Raw genomic sequence first — 26,745 nt, 5'->3', positions numbered from 1 at the left:
ACACTCTGACCCATGTTTTGCAAAGTTCTCCAAATAACCTTTCTTCTAAGTCATTTTTGTGTTCTGATGTTGCTTGATTCAATCATCTCATTAGGAATCACAAAAAATAACATTTTAAGTTTATTATGCCTTTCATATTTATTACCTGGAACTCTTTATGAATTTTCCTGAAATTACGGTTATTTGGTTGCTCTGAAATATGTGTAAATGAAAAGCAAGAAAAATGTTTAAATCTTTCATTTAATTGCTTACTTTCAAAGTGTGGAACTGGTGTCCCATTACAGACTACTGACTTTGGAGGATACTTCTGGGGATGAAATCTTCTCATTTGACCAAGGAGAAACCCTTAACATTGGCTCCTGTGTTCTTTCAACAAATTAGTCTTTGAGCATACTTACTTGCTGGCCTAAGATGTTTGGGGCTTATGTTACATGCTTTTTGGTCCAAACTTTGGACTCCAAAGAAGCCTGCTTCCTTCCTTTTAACAGGAAATCATGTTTAGAGACCAATTCCAGGACTAGGTTCAATGTCACTAAATTTTCATTGCTTTGAGGTTATCTTGCTGTGGAACAGACTAGGAAATGTGTATATTTTTAAAAGAAAAAAAAAAGATTTATGGTTTGCACTGACATTTCCAATCCACATATTATCAATGTTAATGTGATTTCCTACTTGATTTACCTATATATTTAAAATAATGATGGCAACATCATTACTAATATTACTAAAAGGAAGTTTAGAATTTCTTTAAAGTATTTCTTGCTCTTAAAATATAATCTCATTAAGAATGTATATACATTTAATTTCCTGGGTAAAGTCACCTGATGAACTTCTATACTTCTTTTCTATGTGTGCTGTGTTACTAACATTATAATCCTAACTTGACACTTGCAACAAGATTCATTTGTTATACTTTTTTTTTTTTCAAATTTTAGTGATTGCTTCACTTTTCAAGAATGTTAAATTCTTAGGAACATATAGAACATAAAACTACATAATGTCCATTCAGAGATTTTACTGATCACCTCTGCCTCATTACTTTCATTATCCTACTGGTAATCATGTTTGTCAGTTTTGAATTTATCTCTCCGGTTGTTTCTTCATATACAAAAAGAAAGCATGTGACAGTTCTACAGCTTGCTTTTATCAACTAAGAGCAAAATCTGAAACTATCGCTTTAAAGTGATCATCCTTACTTTCCTTTTTCAGATGTCTTCCATTGTGTGGATACATAACTAGTCCAGTACTGGTGGATATTTGGATTATTTCCCATAACTCGCTATTATAAATTTATAATGCCTCAGTGAATAATCTTAAGGTATATCATGTCATATTTTTGGTATAGGTATAAATATTGGCTTGATTCTATGAAATACAATTGCTGGGTCAAAGGATAATACATTGCCCTCCATAAGGGTTCTACCAGTTTGTATTCTCACTAGCAATTCATGAGAATGCGTGTTTTTTAAAACAGCCTGAACAAACAGGGTATTTTTAAACTTGATATCAATCTGAGAAAGGTGAACCACATAAGAGGGCAATTAGTCTTCTTTCCTATGTTTAAAGGCTTTTAGATTTTCTTGTCGAACTGAAGTATAATTATGCTCATTTTTTCTGTCAAGTTGTTGATTTTCCCTATTCAGTGTTTTGAAACTCTTAATATAGTAAGCCTATTAGTCCTTCATTTTGTAATATAAATTGGAAATAGTTTTTTCATAGACTGCCACTATCTTTTAATTTTTCTAATTATGATTTCATCTGTGTTGTACCCAAGCTTCTCATTTTTTATGTATTGAAATTTATCATTCTGTCATTGTTAAAGTCTTGGTCTAGCCAAGATAAAAATGATGAAAAGCGGCAAGCCAAACAAGCATGGTACCCCATTAATATTTACCATTTTTGTTTTTATATATTAGTTAAAATTAATAGAAGAAAAAAATGTGACAGAATAGCAGCTTTTTTTATTCATCCTGAGCATGAGAACACCATGTGGCATACTTATAACTTCAAAGATGTTAAGGTAAATATTATGAAAGTTATCTCCTTGGGGAAGGAGTATGAAATTATAAAGGAAAAGCAGAAAATGATGAATTTTGACTTGTGAACTGTAGTTAGTGGCTAATTTTATATTAACTATAACAAATTTCCTGGAAAAAAATGGAATGGGTACAAAACACATTAACTTATTTTCCTTTTTGCTTTATACAACTAGTTTAGTTTATCAAGTGACATTTTATGAGCCTTGTGAATTTATTAAGTTGCGTAATGACAGTCTTTTGGTAATGACAGTCTTTGCAAAACAGAAAAAAGAAAAATCCGATTTGTACACATTGGAACTATATTTCTCTTCTATTTGTAGTCAGGTACCAACATGTGGCAACATCCCAAAATAAGAGGATAGGACCCATTCAAGAAACATAAAAGGTCAGTATGAAGACTGAATAGAGACATAGGGGTGTGTGTGTGAGATAGGTAGGCAAGAACCAGATCCTGGAGTTTAGGATTTGAGACATTATCCTAAATGCTAGCATGGAAAAGAAAAGTCTTGGAAATATAATCAATTTTTGTTCTTTTTTTTTTCTTTCTTCTCTCTCTCTCTCTCTTTCTTTCTGTGTCTGTCTCTCTCTCTCTCTCTCTCTCTCTCTCTGACAATACTGGGGATTAAATCAGGGCCTTATACTCCAGGCAAGCACTCTACCACTGAACTACATCCCAAACACCACTCCCCTTTTTTTGAGACAGTATCTTTTTAAGTTGCCCAGCCTGGGCCTTGAACTTGTGATGCTCCTGCCTTAGCCTCTCAAGTGTTCCATGGTGCCCAGCTAGATACACTACTGTAAATATTTATAACAAAATGTTGTCACAGATGAAAGAAACATAATGTGTATGTTTCAGGTATGAATATAATGAAGCAAAGAATTTATGGTCAATCGGAGGTTGAAATACTCTTCCACCACAAAATTTACAAAATTCTATATTGGGAATGAGGCTTGGCAGAATATTCTCTCAAGCATGTTTTTCTTTGCTTAGTTGGCTATTCTAATATCTTCTGAGAATTGTGTTTGCATATTTTTCTCATGGGTTGAAAAAACTTTTTTTTAAGTCAAATGCTTGCCAGTTACATCAGTTATAGATGAAGCTTGACATTTCATCCTCTTCGTTGATTTTTATAACACTTAATTTTTGCATTTCAGGACAGTCAAATATACAACATTGATGTATGGACTGTGATTCTTGCATCTTCTTCCATATTTTGAGTTCATTAAGGTATTATCCTATATTTTCTTCTCTTTTAGTTTCACTTTTCATTTTCCCCTTAACTAAGCTGGAATTATTTTTGTTAATGGAATGAGGTGGGTATCCATCTTTTTTTCTCCCTACCATGTGGGTAACTAATTGCCCTAGAACTGTTTATCAAATAGCATATACTTCCCAGTAACTTATAATGGCATCTCTGTCTTGTATCAAGAGTCCAATAATTATTGGGGAAATTTCTAGGCTTACTAATCCATTTTAATGATTTGTATCCTGGCCAACAAATATTTTTAAAAGTCTTGGGTATGTTTTTAGGGACAGTCCCTCGCCAATTTTACTTTGTTATTCCTTAAGTTTTGCTTATAAATTTCAAGTTCAAGAAGTCATATTTAACAAAAAACCCATCAGAATTTTGACCGACATGACAATGAATTTTTAAGAACATTAAGGGTAAAATGGCCATCTTTCAGTCTTCCCAAAGTACAGTTCATTTTGGAAAAATGGTAAACAATAGCAACTGGCCACAATGAAAAAGGTAGAGGTGACACTATCTGTTTGAGATCTTTATTAACCAAACTAAGTTTGAACAGTAAAAACAGGCCAGAGAAATTTCCAACTTGAAATATGGATTTGTACCTTCTACCATTGTTAATGAAACTTTCCTAAAGTGTGAATTATGCAATAAGACATAGGTAGTGAGTCATCATGAATAGTAAGACATTAAAAATTTTGTTTATAACATCTTTGTTTCAATCTTGAAAGTGTTTTAATTATTATCTTAATATTTCTCAAATGTTTCTACATAAAGATCAATACATCTAATTTATCATTTAGACACACACAGACACCCACACATACAAATGCATCAAAAGTATGCATGTCCGCCCTTTTTTTTGTATGCAAATATACACATCTGAGAAACTAATCCATACCATGGCAGAATAGTTTTATAAAAGAAAATCTGATCGTGTCACTCTTCACTGTGGTCTCGCAGTTTTCCGTGGCTCCCCCCCATGAAAAGTCAAAATCTTCAGTATTTTATGGCTTCCTCATAATCTGGTCCCCACCCATTTCTTTGGTTTCATCTGTCAATATGCACCCCTTATTCCTTATGCTAATAATCACCCTAAAAGATTTTTATCCTAAAGAACAAGGATATCACATCGAGAAGTTACCCAAAGTATTTAAAGTACCAAGAGGATTATTTTTAGATTTATAACAACAATCATTACAACTTCAAGATAGTCATATATCTCTATACTTTGCCTGGAATGACAATAATTTAAATGTTTTATGTTATTTTCTGTATATGCTTGGATCTGTCTTACCATTTAAGTTCACTAGAATCACAGAATCTGAGGACTGAAGATTTAATTTTAAAATGTCACATCTATTCTAAACACTTATCTGATACTTCTGAATACCTCCAAAGATGAGGCAATCAGGGAATCATGTCCTCTTTCTTCCAGAAATATCTAATCCTCAGAAACATTCTTCCTTTTATTCATCTGAAACATCTCCCTCTAACTTGTAGTTAGTTTTTCTAATTCTACTTACTGGACCATTAAAAAAAAGTTCAGTCGTGCTTTAATCTAACAGCTATACAAATATTTACAGCTCACTACCATGTTACTTCTAAAGCTTCTCTTCTGTGGTGGTAAAGAATGGGAGGTGGAGAGTATGGAGAGATTAGTGTTGAGAATCTGTGAGTTTAATTTATATTTACTTCTCATGTAGCTCCAGTGAATTCACTAATAGTATGGGCAAATTAAAAATGAGGAAATTAAAGCTCTGATAGGTAGGTACTCATAAAAGGAACTTAAGTAGCACAGCTGAGATTTTAATCACAAGTCTGTCACAAGTCAAAGCCTATGTTCTCCCACCACTTGAGAATTTTAAACTGCCTTCCTAAAAGGAGAGAAGATATAAGGGGGTATTAAAGCATGGATTGCAAATAAAACTTTTAAAAATGTTCTGCTTTCCAATGTCCAAAATTCTATGTACCAATATATTTTTTGTTAATACTCATATCAGAGTTATGTTTGACATTTTTTGTCTCACGACATAATTATTATCTTAATATTTCTCAAATGTTTCTACATAAACTCATGCAACCTAAAATCAGGAAAAATTATTTCCATATTTCAAAACAAGGGAAAATTACATCCATATTTCAGATCCTCTCAATTTTAATCTATCAAACTGAAAAGTCTATCCTCTTCAATATTTGTATTGACTACTGTACTTTTTTTTAGAGCCCTGAAATAACACCACTGCCCTCTATGGTCAAATTTAATGCTAACGTTTTTATGGCTTCAAAGACACAATCCTTAGTCTGGGTTAACAAAAGCTACTTGTTTTCCAGATACATATTTATTTGACATCATTCCCCACACTTCAAAAGTCTCTTCCTGACTTTCCTCTGTGAAGTCAAGGTTCTCCTTTAATTAAACTCTATACGACATGGCCTTTATCATTCAGGCTTCTGAAAAATCTGTCCCTGTATAGTTCAGTACATGATTGCATTATATTTGTCACATGTACTAGGTTTCTACTTTTTCTAGTTACATCACAACAATTAGAAGATAATTCATCTATTTTAAAAAATTCCTCAACTAAGTACAAAAGATGGAACAGCTCACTGTAATTTTTTTATAAACAACTATGTACTTGGATCCTTTATTTTGTTTATTTTGAATCTTATCATATACTTCACTGTGAAGAGATGAGAACAATTTAAATTTTCTTCTATAAATAATTAAAAATGCAATACAAAGTTCTAAATTAGTATTTCTCTCTAGACTATTCTCTATGAACATAGAGGTTTTATGTATGTTTAAGGATATTAAAACAAAATTACATAATATACATACAAAAAACATCTTACCTTGCTGAGTAGTTTGTTCTTGCATTCGATTCACAGTGAGGTCTAAGGGGCCTTCCTGCTCTTCCTGAAGGGAGTTGTCTGCTTGATTCATTTGGATACTTTTACATAGGAGACTTGGTCCAATTGAACCATTTCTATTCTCTTGAATTTTACCACTTTTTGAAATGTACTCAATTGCAAACTGACGTATCATCTTTTTCATTAATTCCTGAGCAACTAGGGGAATGTTAGGATCACAGTTCTGAGGAAGATCTAGGGAAGAAATAAATATACGAATCATTAAAAAAGGGAAATGCAAACTATCATTTAAACTTATTTTTATTACAAATTAGTGATATTAGACGTCTTTAGCAACAGTTCACAATTGCCAGTGGTTTCTGGGATTTAGAAACAGAAGCCTCAATGATTTTCATAACATATTCCAGCAAAAGGTTCCTATTTTCCCAACTCTTACAAATAAACATTCTCTGTACCAAACTAAATACAACAATTAGACATATAAACAGAACTGATTTTTAAAATTTTAATACTTAAATATATTAGATATTAATAATTAGTATGTAAATATAAATTATGTATATAAATAACCAGGCTTTTTTTTTTTTTTTTTTTTTGGTACCACTGGGGTTAAATCCAGGGGTTTCATGCACATTAGGCAAATGCTCTACCACTGGGTTATATCACCAGCCCACCAAGCAAATATTAACTTAATATACAAAGTACATGTATTGATTAAGAAAACATTTAAACTCTGTATTAATTGAGTTTTCAAATCTGTCAAATATGTATTTCTGTATCCTAAATTTCATCAAGAATTTCTGAATTTTTTACCTAGAAAAATTTTGGTCATAAAAAATTGAATAGAACAATGATGAAGCTTCTATAAAGATTCAAGAACTGTTAATAGTCCATTCCATTTTATTTCTTTTTACTTTTATTAATCTGGAGAGACACTGAAGGCACACTATGGAATTAGGACATTTCACTCATAAATATTTCAGCATTCATCTCCTATGATTCCCCTATAAAATGACACAATTGTTGAGGTGCTTAATCCTTAATTCTAAAACCTTTGATAAGTTACAACTATAAAGAAGTTCAACAGTAGTATAAAATTCTGCCAGAAATTTGTGCAATGGGTAAAAACAACTGAAGGATCTTGTGTCATAAGGTGTGAGATAATGATAGATCATTTTTAAACACAGTGTACAGAGGTTTGTTTTGGAGGGTGGTAGTGGTGGTGGCTTTTTTGTACACACTTCTGGCCTTATTCCAATTTCTTTATTTATACTGGCCTTCCAAGGTATAATGTTTGGTAAACTGAGTATGACTAGGTATATTTGCTTAAGCATCCCTATTTCTATAGATATTAGTTCTCTGGACCTTAAGTACCTAACCTTTCCCAGGCAGACTAGTATTATATGAATAGGCTTGCCCTGATCCATGGCTAAGACACAACTCTCCCTAGTTTGGTTTTAGCATTAGAATAACTTGTCCAAGATATCTGAAGGGGAGTTCTCCAACTAGGATCTATCATTACAGGTCTATGACTCTAAAATGCAAGAAAGTTTGAACATTTATTATTTAGTAATATTAATATTAATAGTATTTATAATAATAGTAATATTTATTTAATATTTGCTTTTAGAAACTGGATTAAAAATAACTACAGGTTGCAATCTTAGCCATCTTTATGAACTCTAGGTATTTATATATGCACTCCATGTTTTATTTTTTCTAGTCATTAAGATAAAAATAATAGGCCAGGTGTGGTGGCACTCTACCTATAATCCCAGCAGCTCAGGAGGCTGAGGCAAGGGGATGGTGATTTCAAAGCCAGTCTCAGTAAAAGCAAGGTGCTAAACAACTCAGTGAGATCCTGTTCATAAACAAAATATAAAAATAGGGCTGGGGATGTGGCTCACGGTGAGTACCCCTGAGTACAATCCTGAGCAACAACCCCCCCCGCAAAAAAGATAAAAACAACAGAACTTTGAAAATCATAAAGAAGCTTGTTTACAAAATGCTGTAGAGCTCACATGAGACTGTAGGTAAAATGCTGAACTCTGCACTTGGCATATTAAAAGTTCAATAAATGTTAGCTGTTATCAGAAATTAGAGTAGGAAATATAATGAGAAGCAAAAAGATGCAAACTAAGCAACTATATTTATTTATATTTTTTATTTTTTAGTTATATGTTATTTAAATCACAAAATGGCAAATAAGTGGAAGTATTTATTAACTAAGTTGATAACTGGGGAAACATATAATTTGTAAATCCATTTAATACTTTTTGGTCCAGAACAGCATTATCATATGTACCCTAATTAAAATGAATCATTGTTTCCATGTTGCACACAAGAAATTCAAATATATACAATTTCTTAGTTATTACCTTTAGGAATCTTGTAAGGCTTGTATGAATATCTTTTCTACTTTTTTTCAAACCTAATCTTGCTTTTCTATTATGTGTTTAAAGGAGATCCTGGCTTTACTTTTAGGTATTCTGGTTAACTGTCATGCCATTAATTGAGTAATGTTATTTTCACCCTGTCAATTGAAAATGATTAAATTTGCCAGAAAGGAATGAAGATGTAATTAAGCCTATTATCATATGACTATAGAGTTACATATTAGCACTGAGTTTAGAGCCAAGTTTATAAACTCTTCCTCTTTATACCTTTTATGTTACAATGTAGAATAAATCCACATGTGAAATTTAAAAAAGAGAGACAAAGACAAGGCTGATCAGTTGCTGAATAATTAGTAAGCATCCTACATAGCCTACACAAATTATTCTAGCAGCAAACGAGCAAATGACGATCTTGGTAAGGAATTTTAAACTCATTTTTACAAAGGTCAGATAAGTATGGGAGAACATGCGTAGATTACATGCAAATACTATACCATTTTATATATATGGAACTGAGCATCCAGAGATTATGGTGCCTGTGTGAGTGTGTGTGTGTGTGTGTGTGTGTGTGTGTGTGTGTGTGTGTTGGGAGGAGGATGCTCCAGGAAACAATCCACCATGGATACTGAGGGAATACTTTATTTGGGTAGAAAAGAAAGAATATTACCATATGGGAGTGAATCTACTGCCCTCAAGAACAGACTTACTTATTTTTGCCTTATCTTTTCATTTTTCAGTGTTAAGTAATTTAAAGAGTTAAGCTCTGCAAGCTCTGCATGGCTGCCAGCTTCAAGATGGCCTTCAAATGATTCCTGTGCCTCCTGTACTACATTACTGTGTAGTCCACTCCATGTTGTACCAAGTCGTTTTGTGGAAATGTGTGGTTACTTTAAAGATCAGGAATTTCCAGCTGCGACACCACTGAACATTGGCGCTCTCATTCTGTCTCCCCTGCCCCTGCTCTCTCTTCCTCTCGCCTTCACTCCTCAGCCCCTCCATCTCTCTTTCTCATCACTCACTCTGGAGGCACTATAAGAAAAACTGTTAACCAATAATTCTATATTCAACAAAACTATTCTTTAATAAAACAGGATAAATTAAGACATTCCCAGGAAACAAAAACAGAAAACATGTCACTTCTAGAGCTAACCTAATGAAAATATACTAGACAGTAACTCTAATCCACAGGAAGAAATAAAGAGCACAGGTGGATAACTGCATCAGTGAATTACAATATAAATGTATTTTTGGTCTTAAAATTATGTTTATTTTTTGTTTCTAACTTTTCTTATCTAATTTAGAAAGTTAATGCATAAAGCAATAATTGTGAATCTGTCTTGGGACTTACAATGTTTATAACAATATAACATGGATGACAATAACACCACAAAGGAGAGAAAAAGGAGTGAATATCTGCAAGAACAAAGTTTTTGTATACTATTCAAATTAAGCTGGTATTAAATCAAACTCAATTGTTATTAAAAATGTGAACTGCAATACCCAGAGCAATCACAAAAAAACAAATAAAAAACCCCTGAATATACTCAAAGAAACAACAGAATAAAATGTTATACTAGAAAATATCTATTTTAACACAAAAGGAAGTATTTATGGCAACACAGAACATGTATATCGACTTGGAAAGTTGAGACAGGAAGCTTTAGATGTTTGAGCCCAGTCTCAGTCACTTAGCAAGGCCCTAAGCAACTTAGTAAGATCCTGTTTCAAAATAAAACAAGCAAAAGAGCTGGGAATATGGTTCAGTGGTAAAGCACCTCTGTGTACCATGAAAAAAAAGTAAAATGACAGAGTAAATCCTATTTTATTAGTAATTACATTAAATGTAAATAGATTAGACATTTCCAGTAAAGGCAGAGATTGGGAGAATGTACTTAAAAATTAATGATTCAATTAATTGCTGTCAAAAGAGATTTTAAATTCAAATGCTCTAACAGGTTTAAAGAAAAAGGATGGAAAAAAGACGTTATGAAAACAATAATAAAAGAAAGCTGAATGGGTTATAACACAAAATAGAACTCTATCTCAAAAATTGCTACTAGAAGCTGAGGAAATCATTTGATAATGATAAATGTTCAATTAATCAAGAACAAATTATATACACGTATATAAAATCTCAACAGAGACCAAACATACATGAAAAAAAGAAACAGCTGAAGGGAGAAATAGAGTATTTGACACTGAGAGTTGGAGACCTGAATATTCTTTCAGTCATGGATAGAAAAACTAGACAAAAGAACAATAAGGACTATTTGAACAACACTATAAATTGAATACATTAAACATATACATTTTAATACTCTAATACCAACAAATGCACAAGCAATTTCTTGAAGAAGACAAATGTTAGCTCTCAAAACACATCTCAATCAATTTAAAAGAATTCAAAATATGTCCTACAATGTTATGCTTTGGATCTGAATATCTCCCAAAGGCTCACATGTGGAAGTTTGGTCTCCAGTTGGTGGCACTACTGAAAAGTAGTGGAAACTTCAGGAAGTAGGGCTTAGTTGGAGAAAGTGGGTCACTACTTGAAGGGTATATCTTACCCCCATCACACCCCCAGATTTCCTGGCTACCATAAGGTAAGGCTGTTTTGCTCTATCACATCCTCCGGCCATCATTTTATACCTCACCACGGGCCCAGAACAATGGAACCAACTGATCATGAACCTCTGAAATCCTGGGTCAGAAAGAATCTTTTCTCCTTTAAGTTGATTTTCTCAGCTATTTTGTCACAGCAACAGGCTAACACATCCAATACCAATGGACAGAAGAAAGCATGTAAAATTCACAAATGTGGAAATAAAGAACACATCCCAAACATTTAAAGGGTCAAATACAACATTACAAGAGTAGCTGAATGAAAACAAAACCATGATATACCAAAATGTATGAGATGCAGCTAAGGTAATGCTTAAAGAGAGCAATTATTAACACTTAGATTAAAAAAAAAAAATCAAATAAATAACCTAACCTTTAAAACAAGCAACAAAAGTAAGTAAAAGGTTACAGCAGAAATGCAAATTAAAAAAAAAACAAGAAGTTGATTCTTTGAAAAGTTAGCACACACACACACACCCACACACACACACACACACAGCCTTTAACAAGACTGAGCTAGAAAAAAAACCTAAATATTCATTTTGCTACAAAAAGGAAAGTGGGAGGAGATAACACCTGTGATCTAAAAGACACATAAAAGATTATCATAAATTACTATTAAAAAAGATTATCAGAAACTACATCAATAAATTAAATAACTTAGATGAAATGGTTAAATTCCTAGAAAGATACAAACTACCAAACCAAGTCAAGAAGTAAAAACTTGAATAACCTATTTAGTAAATAGAGACTGAATTAAATAAACAGAAACCTTAACACAAGTAAAAGCCCAACAACAGATGGCTTTAACTGTAAATTCTATAGATATTTAAATAATTAATCCTAATAATGCACAAACTCTTTAGTAAAAAAGAATGAATACTTCCAACTTATTCTGCAGGGCTAATATTATCCTGGTACCAACACAAGACAAAGAAGGCATATGACAAAGAAGGCATATGAAAATTATGAAATCAATAGAAAACTATTAACAGACACAAAATTTCAACAAGATACGGTCAAACAGAATCCAGGAACGCATAGAAAGAACTATACACTATGACCAAAATTGATTTATACCAAGAATGAGATGTTGGTACACTATATGAAAACTAACCAATTAATGTACACACAGACTAACACTACAAAAGACAAAACCGACATAATCTTGAGTGTAGAAAAAGCATTTAACATGATACAATAATCTTTCATGGTAAAAATACTAAACAAACTAGAAATAAAAGAAAACTTCAATCTAATAAAAATCATTTATGAAAAAATCTATACGTACATATTAACAGTAGTGAAAGACTGACAGATTGGCCTCTGAGATTATGGCAAGGCAAGGAGATAAAAACTTAGTGGGTCTATTCAAAATTGTATTGGAGTGTTTTAGCAAGGGCAATTTGGCAAGAAAAAAACGAATACAATACATTCAGATCAGAAAGGAAGGAGCAAAACAATTTCTCTCTCTACAGATAGTGAACTCTGGTATGCATGAAATTCTAAGGAATCCTATACACTGAAAAATAAAAGTCCAGCTCATAATCAAGTTTATAAGATCACAGAATACCAAATCAATATACGAAAATTTTATTTGTATAAAATGCCACCAATAATTCCAAAATGAAATTAATAATCACATTTACAATAGCATGACCAAGAATAAAATACTTGCAGCAATAAGTTATTGTGTTCATGCACTGAAAAATCATAGTGCTAAGTGGTAATACTCCCCAAATTCCATCAACAAATGAAACAGAATCCCAATCAAATATGCCAAAAATAAAACAATGCCAGTTAACATTTTTGTAGAACTTGACAAGTTGATTGCTATGATTTGGATCTTAAATGTTTCCAAAATACCATATGTTGAAGGCTTGGTTGCCAGCCTGCAGTGCTATTGGGAGGTGGTAGAAATCTTAGGAGATGGGCAAAAAAAAAAAAAAAAAAAAAAAAAGAAAGAAAGAAAACAAAAACTGGGTCATTAGTGCATGACCTTAAAGGGTATACTGAGGCCCTTGCCATCCTTTTTATTTTACTTACTGGTCTCCATAAGGTGAGCAGTCTTCGCCACCATGTGCTCCCTGCCAAATATTGTTTTACCACAGGCCCAAAGTGCAAGGGATAAATGACCATGGACTGAAACCTCTGTGACCCCCAAATAAATCTTTATTCCTATTAAGCTTATTATCCCAGGTATTTTGTCACAGCGACAGAAAGTTCACTAACAAAATAATTCTGAAATTCATATGGAAATGTAAGGGTCCCAGAAAAGAACTAACTGGAGAATTGGCACTTCTCGATTTCTAAACAATATACCAGTTTGTATCTTTCTAGGAATTTAATCATTTCATCCAAGTTAACTAATTTATTGACATAGTTTCTATAATCTATTTTTTTAAATAGTAGTTTATAATCTTTTATGTGTCTTTTAGATCACAGGGAGGTGATATCTCTTCCCAGTTTCCTTAGTTTAGCAATTGAGTCTTCTTTAGTTTTTGTCTAGTTCAGTCTTGCTAAAGGCTGTGTGTGTGTCTGTGTGTTAGCTTTTCTAAACAATAATCAAAATTAGATGGTACTGCCATAAGGATTGAAATATAGATCAATGGAAAAGTACTGAGTCCAAAAATTAATTCATACATTGTTGGGGGCTGTGCCATGTTGGCGGCGCCAGGATGGCGCCTGATCACATTGGCAGCGAGGAGGTTAATAGACATAAGCACACTCAGGTGATTTTTCTCGTCCACGCAAACAACGTATGCACATGTGTTCTCCAGCACTAATTGCCTGCTTGAAGCCTCTCGCCTAATCTTTGCGTAAGAGGTGTGGCCCTGCTCTCTGCGTCCTGGAGGTGATATAAGCGTAGGCAGAGCGAGACAGAGAGACAGCAGCCATTAGAAGCAGCCAGAGGGAAAAACACGCGGCAGTAGCTAGTAGGAACATACGCAACAGCAGCCATTAGCAGAGAAGCAGTAGCAGAAGACACGCAGCGCGGCATTAGCCAGAGAAGAAGACACGCCACAGCAGCCATTAGCAAAAAAGCCAGAAGAAAGAATACAGCAGCGAGTAGGGGCAGCGGCGGAAGGCAGATTGTGGAACGGAGAACTGAGATGCATCACGAGGGCACCTTATGCAGGACTTTAAGGCGTGGCAGGCCTCTCTTCTGAGCTCTAAGAAAAGCCTGTCTTTCTTTCAACATTTCTCTCTTAAGCAAAGTTTCTTTCTCTCTGATAAGCGGGGTCTCTCTCTCTCTCCTCTCAAAGCAAGTAAACCTCATTTCCTCTATCCTCTATAAACAAGCAAGAAAGCAGTGCACTAAAGAGAAAGATAGAAGTGCCTCAGTTTCCACTCCACCACCCATAAGACCCATGCAAGTTGTTGCTGCAGGCGGTGACAAATATGCATGGATTTTGGAACCGCAAAGAGCCAGCTACAATACATAATTTATTTTTGATGAGTATCAAAGCAGTTCCATGTGAGAAAGAATAGTGATTGTATAGAGGGAAACAGGGCAGAAGAAGGAAAGAGAGTGGATTGAGACAGACATTATTACCCTATACATGTATGACCACAGGAATGGTATGAATCTACATTGTGTACAATCATAAAAATGAAAAGTCATACCCCATTTGTGTCCGGAGCCGGCAGGCCACGCCCCCACCTCACCACATGTTGAGCTAAGATGGCGCCTGCCAGATGCTGGCGGGGCGTGCCTCTCCTGCACACGTAACTGTCAGACAATAACAGGTGTATCAGACTAGATTGCATGGTGCTTCACGACTGGCCAAGTACACTTCCTTATTTGAGCTCTGGCGCGCGGACTAGTCTTGCCTTCGCGTGCTTTCCCCTGATTGGTTTTTGTACTTTATGTTAACTGGATTTATTCCCCTAATAAACGAGACTTGATCAGGCTTTTGTCTTGTCTTCATTTCTCGTGTCTCTTGTCTCTCCCAATCCCCACTCCCCCCTCCAGGTTCCCGTTGCAGTCCTGCGGGTCGGGACACATTTGTGTACAATGAATCAAAATGCAGTCTATAAAAATAAAAATTAAAAAAGGGGAAAAATTACCCAGTATCAAGTATTCTACCATAACAAAACTAACCAAAGTAAGACAGTAACCATTTCCCAAGAGAATGCTGTTAAGATTCTGAATTTTTGCCAATCTATTAGAAGAAAAAGTTTTACTCAGCATAATTATTACTTGCAGATCTATCATGAGTTTAAAGACCAAGTGATTTATTTTTCTGTACGCAATACTCTGCTCACGCCATTTGTCCATTTTTTCTATTGGGTGTTTTGTCTTTTTCTCATTAATTTTAAAAAGTTCCTTATGTAATACATAAATTAACTTTTTAGATGTAATATAAAGTTCTTATATTTTCTCCTAGTTTTTCATTTGTCTTTCAACTTTGACTACTTGACTTTTTTTGCTAGACAAATTGTTTTCTAATGTACATGTATCTTTCAAATGGAGTCAATATTTTATTTATCACATTTGGGCTTTGAAGTCACAGACTTTGCCCAACATACAAGTTACAAAACAATTTACTGATATTTTCTTTTAGTACTTATTTTATACTCAAATCTTCTAGATGAAATTTATTCTGGTACATATAAGAATAGATCTAATTTTTGTTTTTTCCAAACGGTTTTCCAAAAACCACCTATTCAACAGTCCATCATTTACCCAGTGATCTGAAAGGCCACCCACATCCTATAGTTCTTTGTGTACTGTGGTCTATTTCTCAACAAATTTGCTTGTTTATTCTGATGCCAGAATGGCAGTCTCAAATATAGAGGTTTAAACATGTGGATGAACTAGTACCAACTTTAAAAAAAGTTTACTGTTTTACATTTATCTTTCCATCTTTCCATATGGCAGCTAGTTCCTCAGAAATTCCTCAGAATTTTGGTATTTGTGAAACAATCATATTAAATTTATATATTAACACAGAACCGAAATTTCTTGTATTTTTATTTCTAAACAATATACCAGTTTGTATATTGTTTTTTATTGCTATGGTAAATGGCTTTATATCACCTCACTATGTGTACATGAATGCTATCAACTGTTTATTTTATATCCTCATACTGTACTGAATTCTTTTATCGAGTTAGTTTTATTATTAATGTCCTTCATTTTTGTTATTATTTGAAAATAGAACAGTTCTATTTCTTCTTTTCCAAAACTTATGCATCTAAAATAGATTTATCTTGTCTAATTGCATAAGCCTTAACCTCCAATATAGTGCTAAATAGGACAGAAGACAATGTCCAATTCCAGTTTTCATGAAAATCCTACCAGTGTTTTCATATTTAAGTATTATATTGCATTTAGATCTAGGATATGTGTATTTTATTTTGTAAAAGTTACACGTAATTTGTTTTTTCTTTTCTTTTTTTTTAAGGAACAATATTAAATTGTGTCTAAGTTCTTTTCAACATCAGCAGAGAGGAACTTTGCTTCTTTCTTAAATTAATTTATGAATTATATTAAAAATTATTTTATTACTGAAATAAATCTTACTTGACCATGATATTATCATTTTCTTATTATAGTATATAATTTTGTCTGATATTTTTCTCTTTATATATGTGAGACCATTCCGCAATTGTATGTGAGTATATGAACTACCTTTCCAAGACTTTTATCTAGGTCAGCATCATACTTAAGAATAATTTGGGGTTAGGCTTGGGCTCAGTGGTGGAACACTTGCCTAGCATGAGTGAGGCACTAGGTTCTTTCCCCAGCACCACATAAAAAACACTAAATAAACAAAATAAAAGTATTGAGTCCACCTACAACTAAAAAAATAAAAAATAAAAAAAGAACAATTTTGAAACTTTCTATATGATGTAGAAAAAGGTGAAGTTGAGATTATCTGATTTTAGAAGTTTTGGTAAAATACTCCTCTGAAATCCTCTGGGCTTGATGCATTTGATAACATTTCTTGATATTTTTTCTATTTTTTAAATTTTAAAAATGGTCAGCTTAAACTTTCAGTCTACTCTGGGGCAATTTTAACAAATGGATTTTCCACGGAAATAATTCATTGGATTTAAATTGTTCAAAACAGAATCTTGATTTTTTAAGGTTGCCATTTCAAAAGTTATTTCTACCTTGTTATGTTATATATTTATGCTTTTCCCCTCTATGCCAACCCCTCCTCCTTCTGCCCCTATCCCACAGACAAGGTAAATGTGGCTTTTCCACTGTGTTGACTATTTCAAAGAATCAACATTTTTCTCTTTTTGTTTTTACTCTATTGTTTTCTATTTTCTACTTTTTGTTTTGACCTCTATTGTTTTCTTCCTTGTTCTTTATTCTGATTATACTTGTTTTGTTCTTTTCCTTTTTGGTTGAGAATGTAATTTCTTCTTTATTAATGTAAGTACAGAAGGCTATGAAACTTCTAATCACTATTTTACTTATATGCCCAAGATTCTTATATTATAGATTCTTATAAGAATCTTCCTTTTTCCCATAAAATTGTTGTTATGGTTTAGACATGATGTGTCCCCTAAAAGCTCATGTGTGAGACAATGCAAGAAGGTTTAGAGGTAAAATGGTTGGGTTATGAGAGATTTAACCTAATCAGAGCACTAATTCCTCATAGGGATTGACTGGGTGGTAACTACAGGCAGGTAGGCTAGAGGAGGTGGGTCATTAGCAGGGTACCCTGGGGTTTATATTTTGTCCATGGTGACTGAGCGTCTCTCTGCTTCCTGTTGCCACATCCTGATGTGCTTTCTACCTCCACACCTTTCTGCTGTGATGTTCTGCTTCACCTTGGACCCAGAGCAAATAGAGTTGACTGTTTAGGGACTGATATCTCTGAAATTGAGCCCCAAATAGACTTTTCCTCCACTAAATCTGTTATTTGCCCACAGCAGTGAAAAAGCTGACTAAAAGTTGTTTGAAAGTGTTTATACTGCAGATGGATAGAATTTTAAAATGTCTTCTATGGAATACTTTTCCACTTTATTGAACTTAGGATTACTTTTTATTATTTTAAATTGTTGGGGAATGTCACCACTTAATGAGAAAGTATGTTTTATATCATTTGGGGAAAGAGTTCAACAATTACTGTGCTTTATGTCTTCCTTATTTTAGATCAATTTCACTTATGTTGAATTAAAAGTGATATGTTCTTGATGTTTATAGCAGCACAATTCACAATAGCCAGACTATGGAACCAGCCTGGGTGCCCTTCAACAGAGGAATGGATAAAGAAAATGTGGCATATATATATATATACAAAGGAGTCCTCTGCCATCAAAAAGAATGAAATTATGTCATTCACTGGTAAATGGATAAAACTGAAGGCTAACCTGCTAAGAGGAGTCAGACTCAGAAAGTCAAAGGTCAAATGTTTTCTCTGATATGTGGAAGCTAATCTAAAATGAGAGGGGGGTGTGAGGAACAGGGAACATTATCAAAATATAAGAAAGATCAGGGGAGTAGAAGAAGGGGACTGAGGGAGGGAGGAGGGATGAGAAAATGGATAAAAGAAGAATGGATCTGACCTAACTTTCCAATGTACACATATGAATATACTAGTGAATCTCACCATTATGTATATCCATAAGACACTAATTTTTTAAAATGTAAATAAAAAGATCAATAGAATGGAAGAAAGGGAACAGAGATATAGGAGGGCAAGGGTAAGTATGGGGCACTTAATTGGAGCAAATTATATTCCATGCATTTTTAATTATATCAAAATTAATCCTAACAATTTTTTTCAAAAACTTAATGTGTTCATTCTCTGTATTTATCCTTCTCTCTGAATTCACTGTAGTTTGTTTTATGAAGGCAATGTTATTTGATATACAGATACTAATAAATATTGTATCTACTTTATGAGTTACAGTCTTTAACATTATACAGTAGACTTCTTCAGTACTTCAATTTGGGGGTGGAGCTAAATTTCATCTTGACATTAGGATTATAATCTGTCTTTCTTACTGCTTTTTATTTGTTTACTATACATTTGCTCATTCCTTTACTTTTAGCCTCTCTGAATCATTTTCTTTTGAGTTGTATCTCATACATAGTGCTTAAACTTGGGTCTTGTTTTGAAGCCAGAATTGGAGACAGGCAGTTAGTGTAAAAAAAGGGAATTGGGTCAAATGGAGGAACTGGAGGCCATGAAAGCCACCTGCCTCTGGAAGCTGGAGACTGCCCCTGGGAGAATGGAATGTCAAGGAGCCAGAGCCCACTGATTACCAAATTTACCTGCCCTTATCAAGGGCTGCAGGCAAGGAGCTGCTAATTAATCCCCCCTTGACCCTTGCCTGGCTTAATCACTTTGGCCCTCCCCCTGCTCATTCACGTCTCACTATGCATCTCACCTGCAAAACCAGGCCTAGTCACATAGGCAGGAAGGAGAGGTAAGGGGGGAAGAGAACAGGAGAACAAAAGAGACCTTAACCTATGAAAGATGTAGGGCGTGCTCACTTCTTGGGATTCTAGAACATCAGCCATGGCCCCCCCACTTCTCCCTCCTGGGAGAAGTCTGTATTATTACCTTTAAATAAAAACTGTTTAATATGCTTGCTTTGGTGTGTTTCTCTGATGTTATACTTCAACACCTGAGGAAGCAGAACTTGTCACCAGTAAACGGCGGTATCAGATTTGTGAACCACTTTAGACATCTTTTTAATAAAACAGTTAAGACTATGTATTAGTGTCAACTTAGAGTTATGTCCCAGTTTTCCCATGTGGTCCATTTTATTTGCTTTCTAAATTTACTTTTCGTATTTAAGATAATATGTCTTTCTATCAATGACAGCAGTGCTGTCTACTACTTCTAATAATACATGTCTTATTAATGCTTTTAAACATATTTGTACCTAAAATACAAGTTGGACTGACACTAAAGATTTGGGTCATCTCTTCTTTCCTCATATCTCCTACCCCCCTGCAAACAGTTCTAGAGTTGTCTTTCTTTAAATGTTTCTGTTCAGAAGTATGATTCACCTCCGTTTCATTCTCTGTGGCTTAGTCTTTTTGTCTAGTGTCTATTGGATTTTTTTCTTTTACATTTAAAAATTACTATACTTTTACCATATTTTTACCATCTAATGATTCGGGGTTTAGTTACTCATTAGAGATTTCTGTGTTTTGTTTTTAATGTAAGCACTCATTTCTGTACACTTCCTATATAGTATTACTTTTGCTATATCTTAGTTTCTGGTATGTTGTGTTTCCATTTTCATAGGATTCTGGGAATTTTTAAATTTCCCCTATGATTGCTTTATTCAATATCCACTGTTTGTTTAAAAGTGTGCTATTCCACAAAAAACAAACAAACCCCACTTTACAGAATCATATAAACACAAGAAGATTGAAAAACACACATATGAATGATAAAGGAGTGAAAGAAATGAGGGGAGAAAATAAAATTCCTGGAATCAAACGAGAACAGTGATACAAAACACCAGAACCTTTGTGGCCCTATGAAGGTGGTTCTAAAGGAAAGTTTATAGGTATGAATATCTAAACACAAAATCATATCCCAAGTAAACAACCTAATGATACATTTCAAGATTCTTGGGGGGGGGGGGGGGGAATCAATTCCAAAACCAGTAGAAGGAAGGAAAGAATTAAAATCAGAGCCAAAAAGAATGAAATAGAGAATACAATACAAAGGACAGAGGAAAGAGTTGGTTCTTTTAAAAGATAAACAAGATAAACAAACCTTAGCCAAACTGATCAAAAATAAAAGAGAAAATAAAAATAAAATAAATAAAATTAGAGGTGAAAAAGGAAAAATCACCACATACATCACAGAAATCCAGAGGATCATTAGGGACTATTTTGAAAAATTACAATAATTGGAGAACCTGGAATAAATGGACACATTTCTAAACACATATGACCTACCAAAACTTAGTCAAGAGGACACAGTAAACTTTAAACAGACCAATAAATAGGAATGAGACAGAAGCAATAATAAAAAAAAAAACTTCTTTGTTGAAAAAGCCCACATCTAGAAGGATTCTCACTTGAACTCTACCAGGTCTTTAGAGAAAAACTAGAGCCAATGCTCCTCAAATTATTCTATGAAACAAAAAGGGGTGAAACATTTATTCCAGATATTAAAATCGGATAAGGACACATCAAGGAAAGAAAACTACAGACCAATAATACCACTGATTAACTTAGATGCAAAATTCCTTAACAAAATATTACTGAATCATATTCAACAACATATTAAGAAAATTGTACAATATAATCAAGTAAACTTCCTGTATAGTACTACTCTTGCTATATCTTATAGTTTCCAGTATGTTACATTTCTGTTTTCATGGGATTCTGGGAATTTAAAACTTTTTAAATTTTGTTCTTTTTTTTTCAGATTTAAAATTCAGTACGAGAATACATTTTTCAGTAAGAAAGTATGTGAGAAAATATCGGAAAGACAATTTTAAGCTGACCACACATTAGAAAATAATTTTTTAAACATACTTTTATCCTGAATCCTATTTTTTTCTACCTTGTTATACAATACAAATACAATTAATAGAAAACATATTAGGAATACAAACAATAATAAATGTTGGTGAGGATGTGGGGGAAAACGTAAGCACACACATTACTGGTGGGACTGCAAAATAGTACAACCACACTGAAAAGCAGTCTGAAGACTCCTGAAAAACTAGGATTGGAACTACCACTTGACTCAGTTATACCACTCTGTGGTATTTATTCAAAACAACTGAAATCAGCATACTGTAGTGATACATCACACAATGTTTGCAGTAACAATTCACAATAGTCAAGTTATGGAACCAGCCTAGGTGCCCATTAACGGCTGAATGAGTGAAGAAAATGTGGTACATATACATAATGTAGTTTTATTCAGCCATAAAGAATGAAATTTTGGCATTTGTTTAAAAAAAATTTTAAAGGTAAAAACATTGTTGCATTTGTATTATTATTCGTACTTAATACCATTCTAACTAGAATGTGATGAAATCTCAAAAGTTGTTTTGACTTGTATTTCCTCAATTGCTAGATGTGTTGAACACTTTCATTTATTTGTTGGCTCTTCGAATTTCTTCTTTTGAGAACTGCCAAAAGATTGATGAGTCTACATTTTCTTCTAGCAGTTGCTAATTTCTGGTCTAATTCCTAGTTCTCTAGTCACTTTTAGTTAACTTTTATGCAGAGTGAGAGATATTGTCCTAGTTTCATTCTTCTACAGATGGATATCTGGTTTTTCTAGCACAATCTGTTAAAACAGCTATCTTTTCTCCAACATGTGTTTTTGGCACCTCTTGTTGAGTATCAAATGACTGTATGCATATGGATTTGTCTTCTATTCCATGGGTTTTCATGTCTGTTTTGATGCCAGTACCATTATTCTTTTTGTTACTACAGCATAATTTGAGGTCCGGTATTCTGATGCCTCCAGCATCACGCTTCTTGCTCAAAATTGCTTTGGCTATTCTGGGTCCTATTCTTTCAAATAAATTTTGGAAATGCTTCCCCCCACTCCCAGTTCTATGATGAAAGTCATGTTTTTATTTAATTGCAGTACTAAGGATCAGCTTATGGTCTCATGCTTGCTAGGAAAGTGCTCTACTCCTGGGCTAATCCTCAGCCTGGTTATTCATATTATAATGAATATTTTATTGAATCTATATAACACTTTTGGTAGTATGACCGTTTTGTCATCATTAACTCTTCCTATACAAGAATAAGGCAGGTCTTTCCATTTTCTAAGATCTTCAATTTGTTTCTTCGGTGTTTCCTAGTTTTCACTGTAGAGGTTTTTCACCTCCTTGGTTAGATTTATTCCCAAGTTTTTTGTTTATGTTTTGGTTTTTAAGGTTATTATAAATGGGATAGTTTTCCTGATTTCCTTCTCAGCAGATTCAGTAACAGAGTACAGGAAAGCGACAGATTTAAGTCTGTTGATCTTGTATTTTGTTATTCTGCTGAATTTATCAGCTCTAGGTGAAGTTTTTCTGGAGGAGGGTGGAGTCTTCTAAGTATAAAATTACATCATCAGCAAATAGAGATAATTTGACTTCATATTTGTAGTCCTTTAATTTCCTTCTCTTGCCTGATTGCTCTGGCTAGAGTTTCAAGAACTATGTTTAGTAGGAATGGTGAGAGTGAATGAACACACTTAACTTTTTCCTGATTGTAGAGGAAATGTTTTCAGTTCTTCTCCATTCAGTATAATGGTTGGCCTGGGGTTTGTCATACATACCTTTTACAATGTTGAGGGAAGTTCCTTCTATCCCTAGTTTTTCAGTGTTCTATACATGAATGGGTGCTGGATCTTGTCAAATGCTTTTGCTGTAGCTATGCAGAAGATCGTGTGATTCTTGTATTCTATATTTCATGAATTATATCTACTGACTTGTGTATGTTGCACCATACACTTGTGTATGTTGCATCCCTGGAGTGAAACCCATTTGGTCATGGTGTAACATCTTAATGTGCTTTTGAATGTGGTTTGCCAATACTTATTAAAGAGTTTTACATGTATGCTCATTAGGGAATACTGGTCTAAAGTTTTCTTTCCTTGATGTGTTTTGTCTGGTTTTGGTATCAGAGTGATATTAGTCTCATACTATAATTTGGCAGTGTTTGCTCTCTTTTTATTTCATGGAATAATTTGAGGAGGATGACATTAATTCTTTAAAGGTCTTGTAGAATTTGGAAGAACTTGGTTGGGAATCCATCTGGTCTTGGGTTTTTTTGTTGGAAGTCTTTTAATTGCTGCTTTAATTTCATTGCATGATATGGGTCAGTTTAAGTGGTTTTCTACATCTCTGTGATTCAATTTTGGTAGGTCATATGTGTCTAGAAATTTTTCAAAATCTTATATATTTTCTATTTATTGAAGTATAACTTTTCAAAATAGTTTCTAATATTCCTTTGAATTTCAGAAGCATCTGCGGTGATGTCTCCTTTCTCATCTCTAATTTTGTTGATCTGGGTATTTTCTTCCTTTTGGATAGTTTGCCTAAGGGTTTATCAATCTTATCTTTTCAAAGAACCAGTTCTACTGCATTGCTCCATTGTTGTTTTAATTCTCAATTTCATTAATTTTGGCTCTAATCTTAATTATTTCCTGTCTTCTACTGATTTTTCAATTAGCTTGTTGTTTTTCTAGGGCCTTGAGATGTAATGTTAGATTATATAGAAACTTTCTATTATTTCAATGTAGGAACTCAGTTACGTAAACATTTTCTGAGAACTTCACACTGTTCCAGAGATTCTGATATATCTCTAATTTCATTTGTTTCTAAGAATTTTTTAACTTATCCCCTAATTTCTTCTGTGACTCATTCCTCATTCAATAGTGCATTATTTAATCTCCAGTATTAAAATGGTGTTTAATCTTGTCATTGATTTCTAATTTTATCCCATTATGATCTGACTGGATGCAATAACAAATCTCTATTTTTTGTATTTACTAAGATTTGCTTTGTGATATAAAGTATGATATGTTTTAGACAAAGTTCATGTTCCTCTTGAGAAGAAAGTATATTGAGTTGTTGGATCAAATGATCTGTTAGGTCCATTTGATTAAAGTACCTTTTAGTTCTAAAGCATCATAATTTACAATGGTGAGAGAGGTATGTGGAATCATCCAGTATTATTATACTGTGGTTCATTTGATTCTTTATATTGAGAAGGTTTTTTTTAATTTTTTAAATTTTTAAATGTGTATAGGTGCACCAATCATTATATCTTGTTTTTTGATGATTCCCTTAACCAATATGAAGTGACTTTCTTTGCCTTCTGATTAATTTTCGCTTGAAGTCTACTTTGTGTGATATGAGAATAGCTACCTCTGCTTGCTTTTGGTTTCCATTGCCTTTGGTTTCCATTGGCAAAAAGGTATGTACTTTTTTCATTCTTTCACCTTCTGTCTGCAGGTGTCTTTACCTGTATAAACCGTGTGTGGTTGGATCTTGTTTTTTAGTCCAATCTGTCAATAAATGTCTTTTGATTGGAAAATTTAGACCATTTACATTCAGTGTTATTATAGAGACTAAGTTTTATTTCCTGCCATCTTGATTCATTTCTAAGGCTTAATTCAGACTTGAATCTCCTGTGATTCTTCTTCTAGTATGATTCATCCACCCATATGCTAGTTTTCATTTTTATTTTGCATTTTTTCAGCATGAAGTATTTCATTGAGTATGTTTTGCAGTTCAGGTTTAGAGGTTATGAATCCTTTTAGTTTCTGCTTAGAATGGAACATTTTTATTCATCTTTAATTCTGAAGGACAGTTTTGCTGGGTAGAGTAATCTTGGTTGGCACCCATTTTCTTTCAAGGCTTCGTATAAATTATCCCAGGCCCTCCTTGTTTTTAGAGTCTGGGTTGAGAATCAGTTGAAATCCAAATGGCTTACCTGTGACTATGACTTGCCATTTTTCTCTTATGGCTTTTAAAATTCTATCCTTATTCTAAGTATTGGGCATTTTTATTATATTGTTTCAGTGTTCTTTTTTGATCTTGTCTATTTAGGGTTTTACAAGGTTCCTGTATTATGACTTTGATCTTGTTCCTAAGGTCTGAAAAAATTTTTTGATATTATTTCCTTGAAAACCTTGTGTGTTCCTTTGGTTTGTATTTCAGAGCCTTCATCTACAGGAATGATACTTAGGTCACTTAATATTATCCCAGATTTCTTGAATACTGTCTTTAGGGTCTCTTAATATCTTTATCATTGACTTTCTTTTCAAGATTATATACTCTGTCTTCAAGGTTTGAAAACTGTCTTCAAACTGGTCTAGTCTATTGATGATGCTTTCCACTGAACTTTTAAATTGATTTACTGAGTACTTCATTTCCAGGATTTCTATTTGGCACTTTTCCACAATCTCTATCACTGTATGTATTGAAATGATCTTTAACATCCTGTATTTTCTAAGTCCATTCCTTATATCTTCTTCTAGCTTACTAAACATCTGAATTATGAACTTCATAAATCTATTCTCTATCTCCTGTACTAGTGTGTCAATGGCATCAGTTGTTGAAGTGCTATGGGCTGTTTGGGGTGGTTCGTTCCCTTACTTTTTCATATAGCTTTTATATCTACCTATTTGCTGTGATCATTATCACTTCTAATTTGAAGCAAGGGGCTATTTAGTTGGCTTGTTTCTCTAAAGATCCTTGGGCTCGGAAAATATTCAGGTACTGACACTTTCACTTAATGTGTGTTGTCTGCTTTTCCCAGTATCAGCACCACTTTAGAAGTCACTAAACCCTACTTATGACAAACACTTCAGAGCAAAGCCACATACGTGCTTATCAACCTTCAAAAAAATAAAAATTTGTTCATAATGTTCTTCACACTTCCTCAAATCCAGGTATAGAATTGTAATATTCTGGAATAAGTTGGAAATTAGTTACTAAAGATAGTAAAATTACTACTACAATATATAGGCACAGAAAAGGGAAAGGAAGGAAAAGTTGAGCATAAGGAAAAAAAATAGAAAATAATAATTCAAACCAAGGTACAAAGAAGAAAAGAGAGGGAAGGGAGAAGAATTTGAGGCAATATCAGGTAACACAAGAGGGAAC

The 26,745-nt window shown here is 33.6% G+C and overlaps 1 protein-coding gene across 8 annotated transcripts in view; it reads right to left on the bottom strand.

The window, feature by feature from the left end:
* LCORL (ligand dependent nuclear receptor corepressor like) overlaps window positions 1–26,745 on the bottom strand; it is a 132,870-nt gene that overhangs the window by 43,524 nt on the left and 62,601 nt on the right. For 7 of the 8 annotated variants that reach the window (XM_079154239.1, XM_079154238.1, XM_079154236.1 and 4 more), the window contains exon 5: window positions 6,143–6,394. In XM_079154239.1, coding sequence (XP_079010365.1) covers window positions 6,143–6,394 — 252 coding nt within the window. Of the gene's footprint in view, window positions 1–6,142; window positions 6,395–26,745 lie in introns of those variants that run through there. The other variant, XM_079154244.1, reaches the window with a different exon arrangement.

This window comes from Sciurus vulgaris (genome assembly GCF_902686455.1).
Source record: "Sciurus vulgaris genome assembly, chromosome: 9".
In the NCBI taxonomy this organism is placed as follows: domain Eukaryota; kingdom Metazoa; phylum Chordata; class Mammalia; order Rodentia; family Sciuridae; genus Sciurus; species Sciurus vulgaris.
The sequence above is the reverse complement of the archived record's forward strand: the minus strand, read 5'-3'. Positions and strand labels throughout refer to the sequence as shown.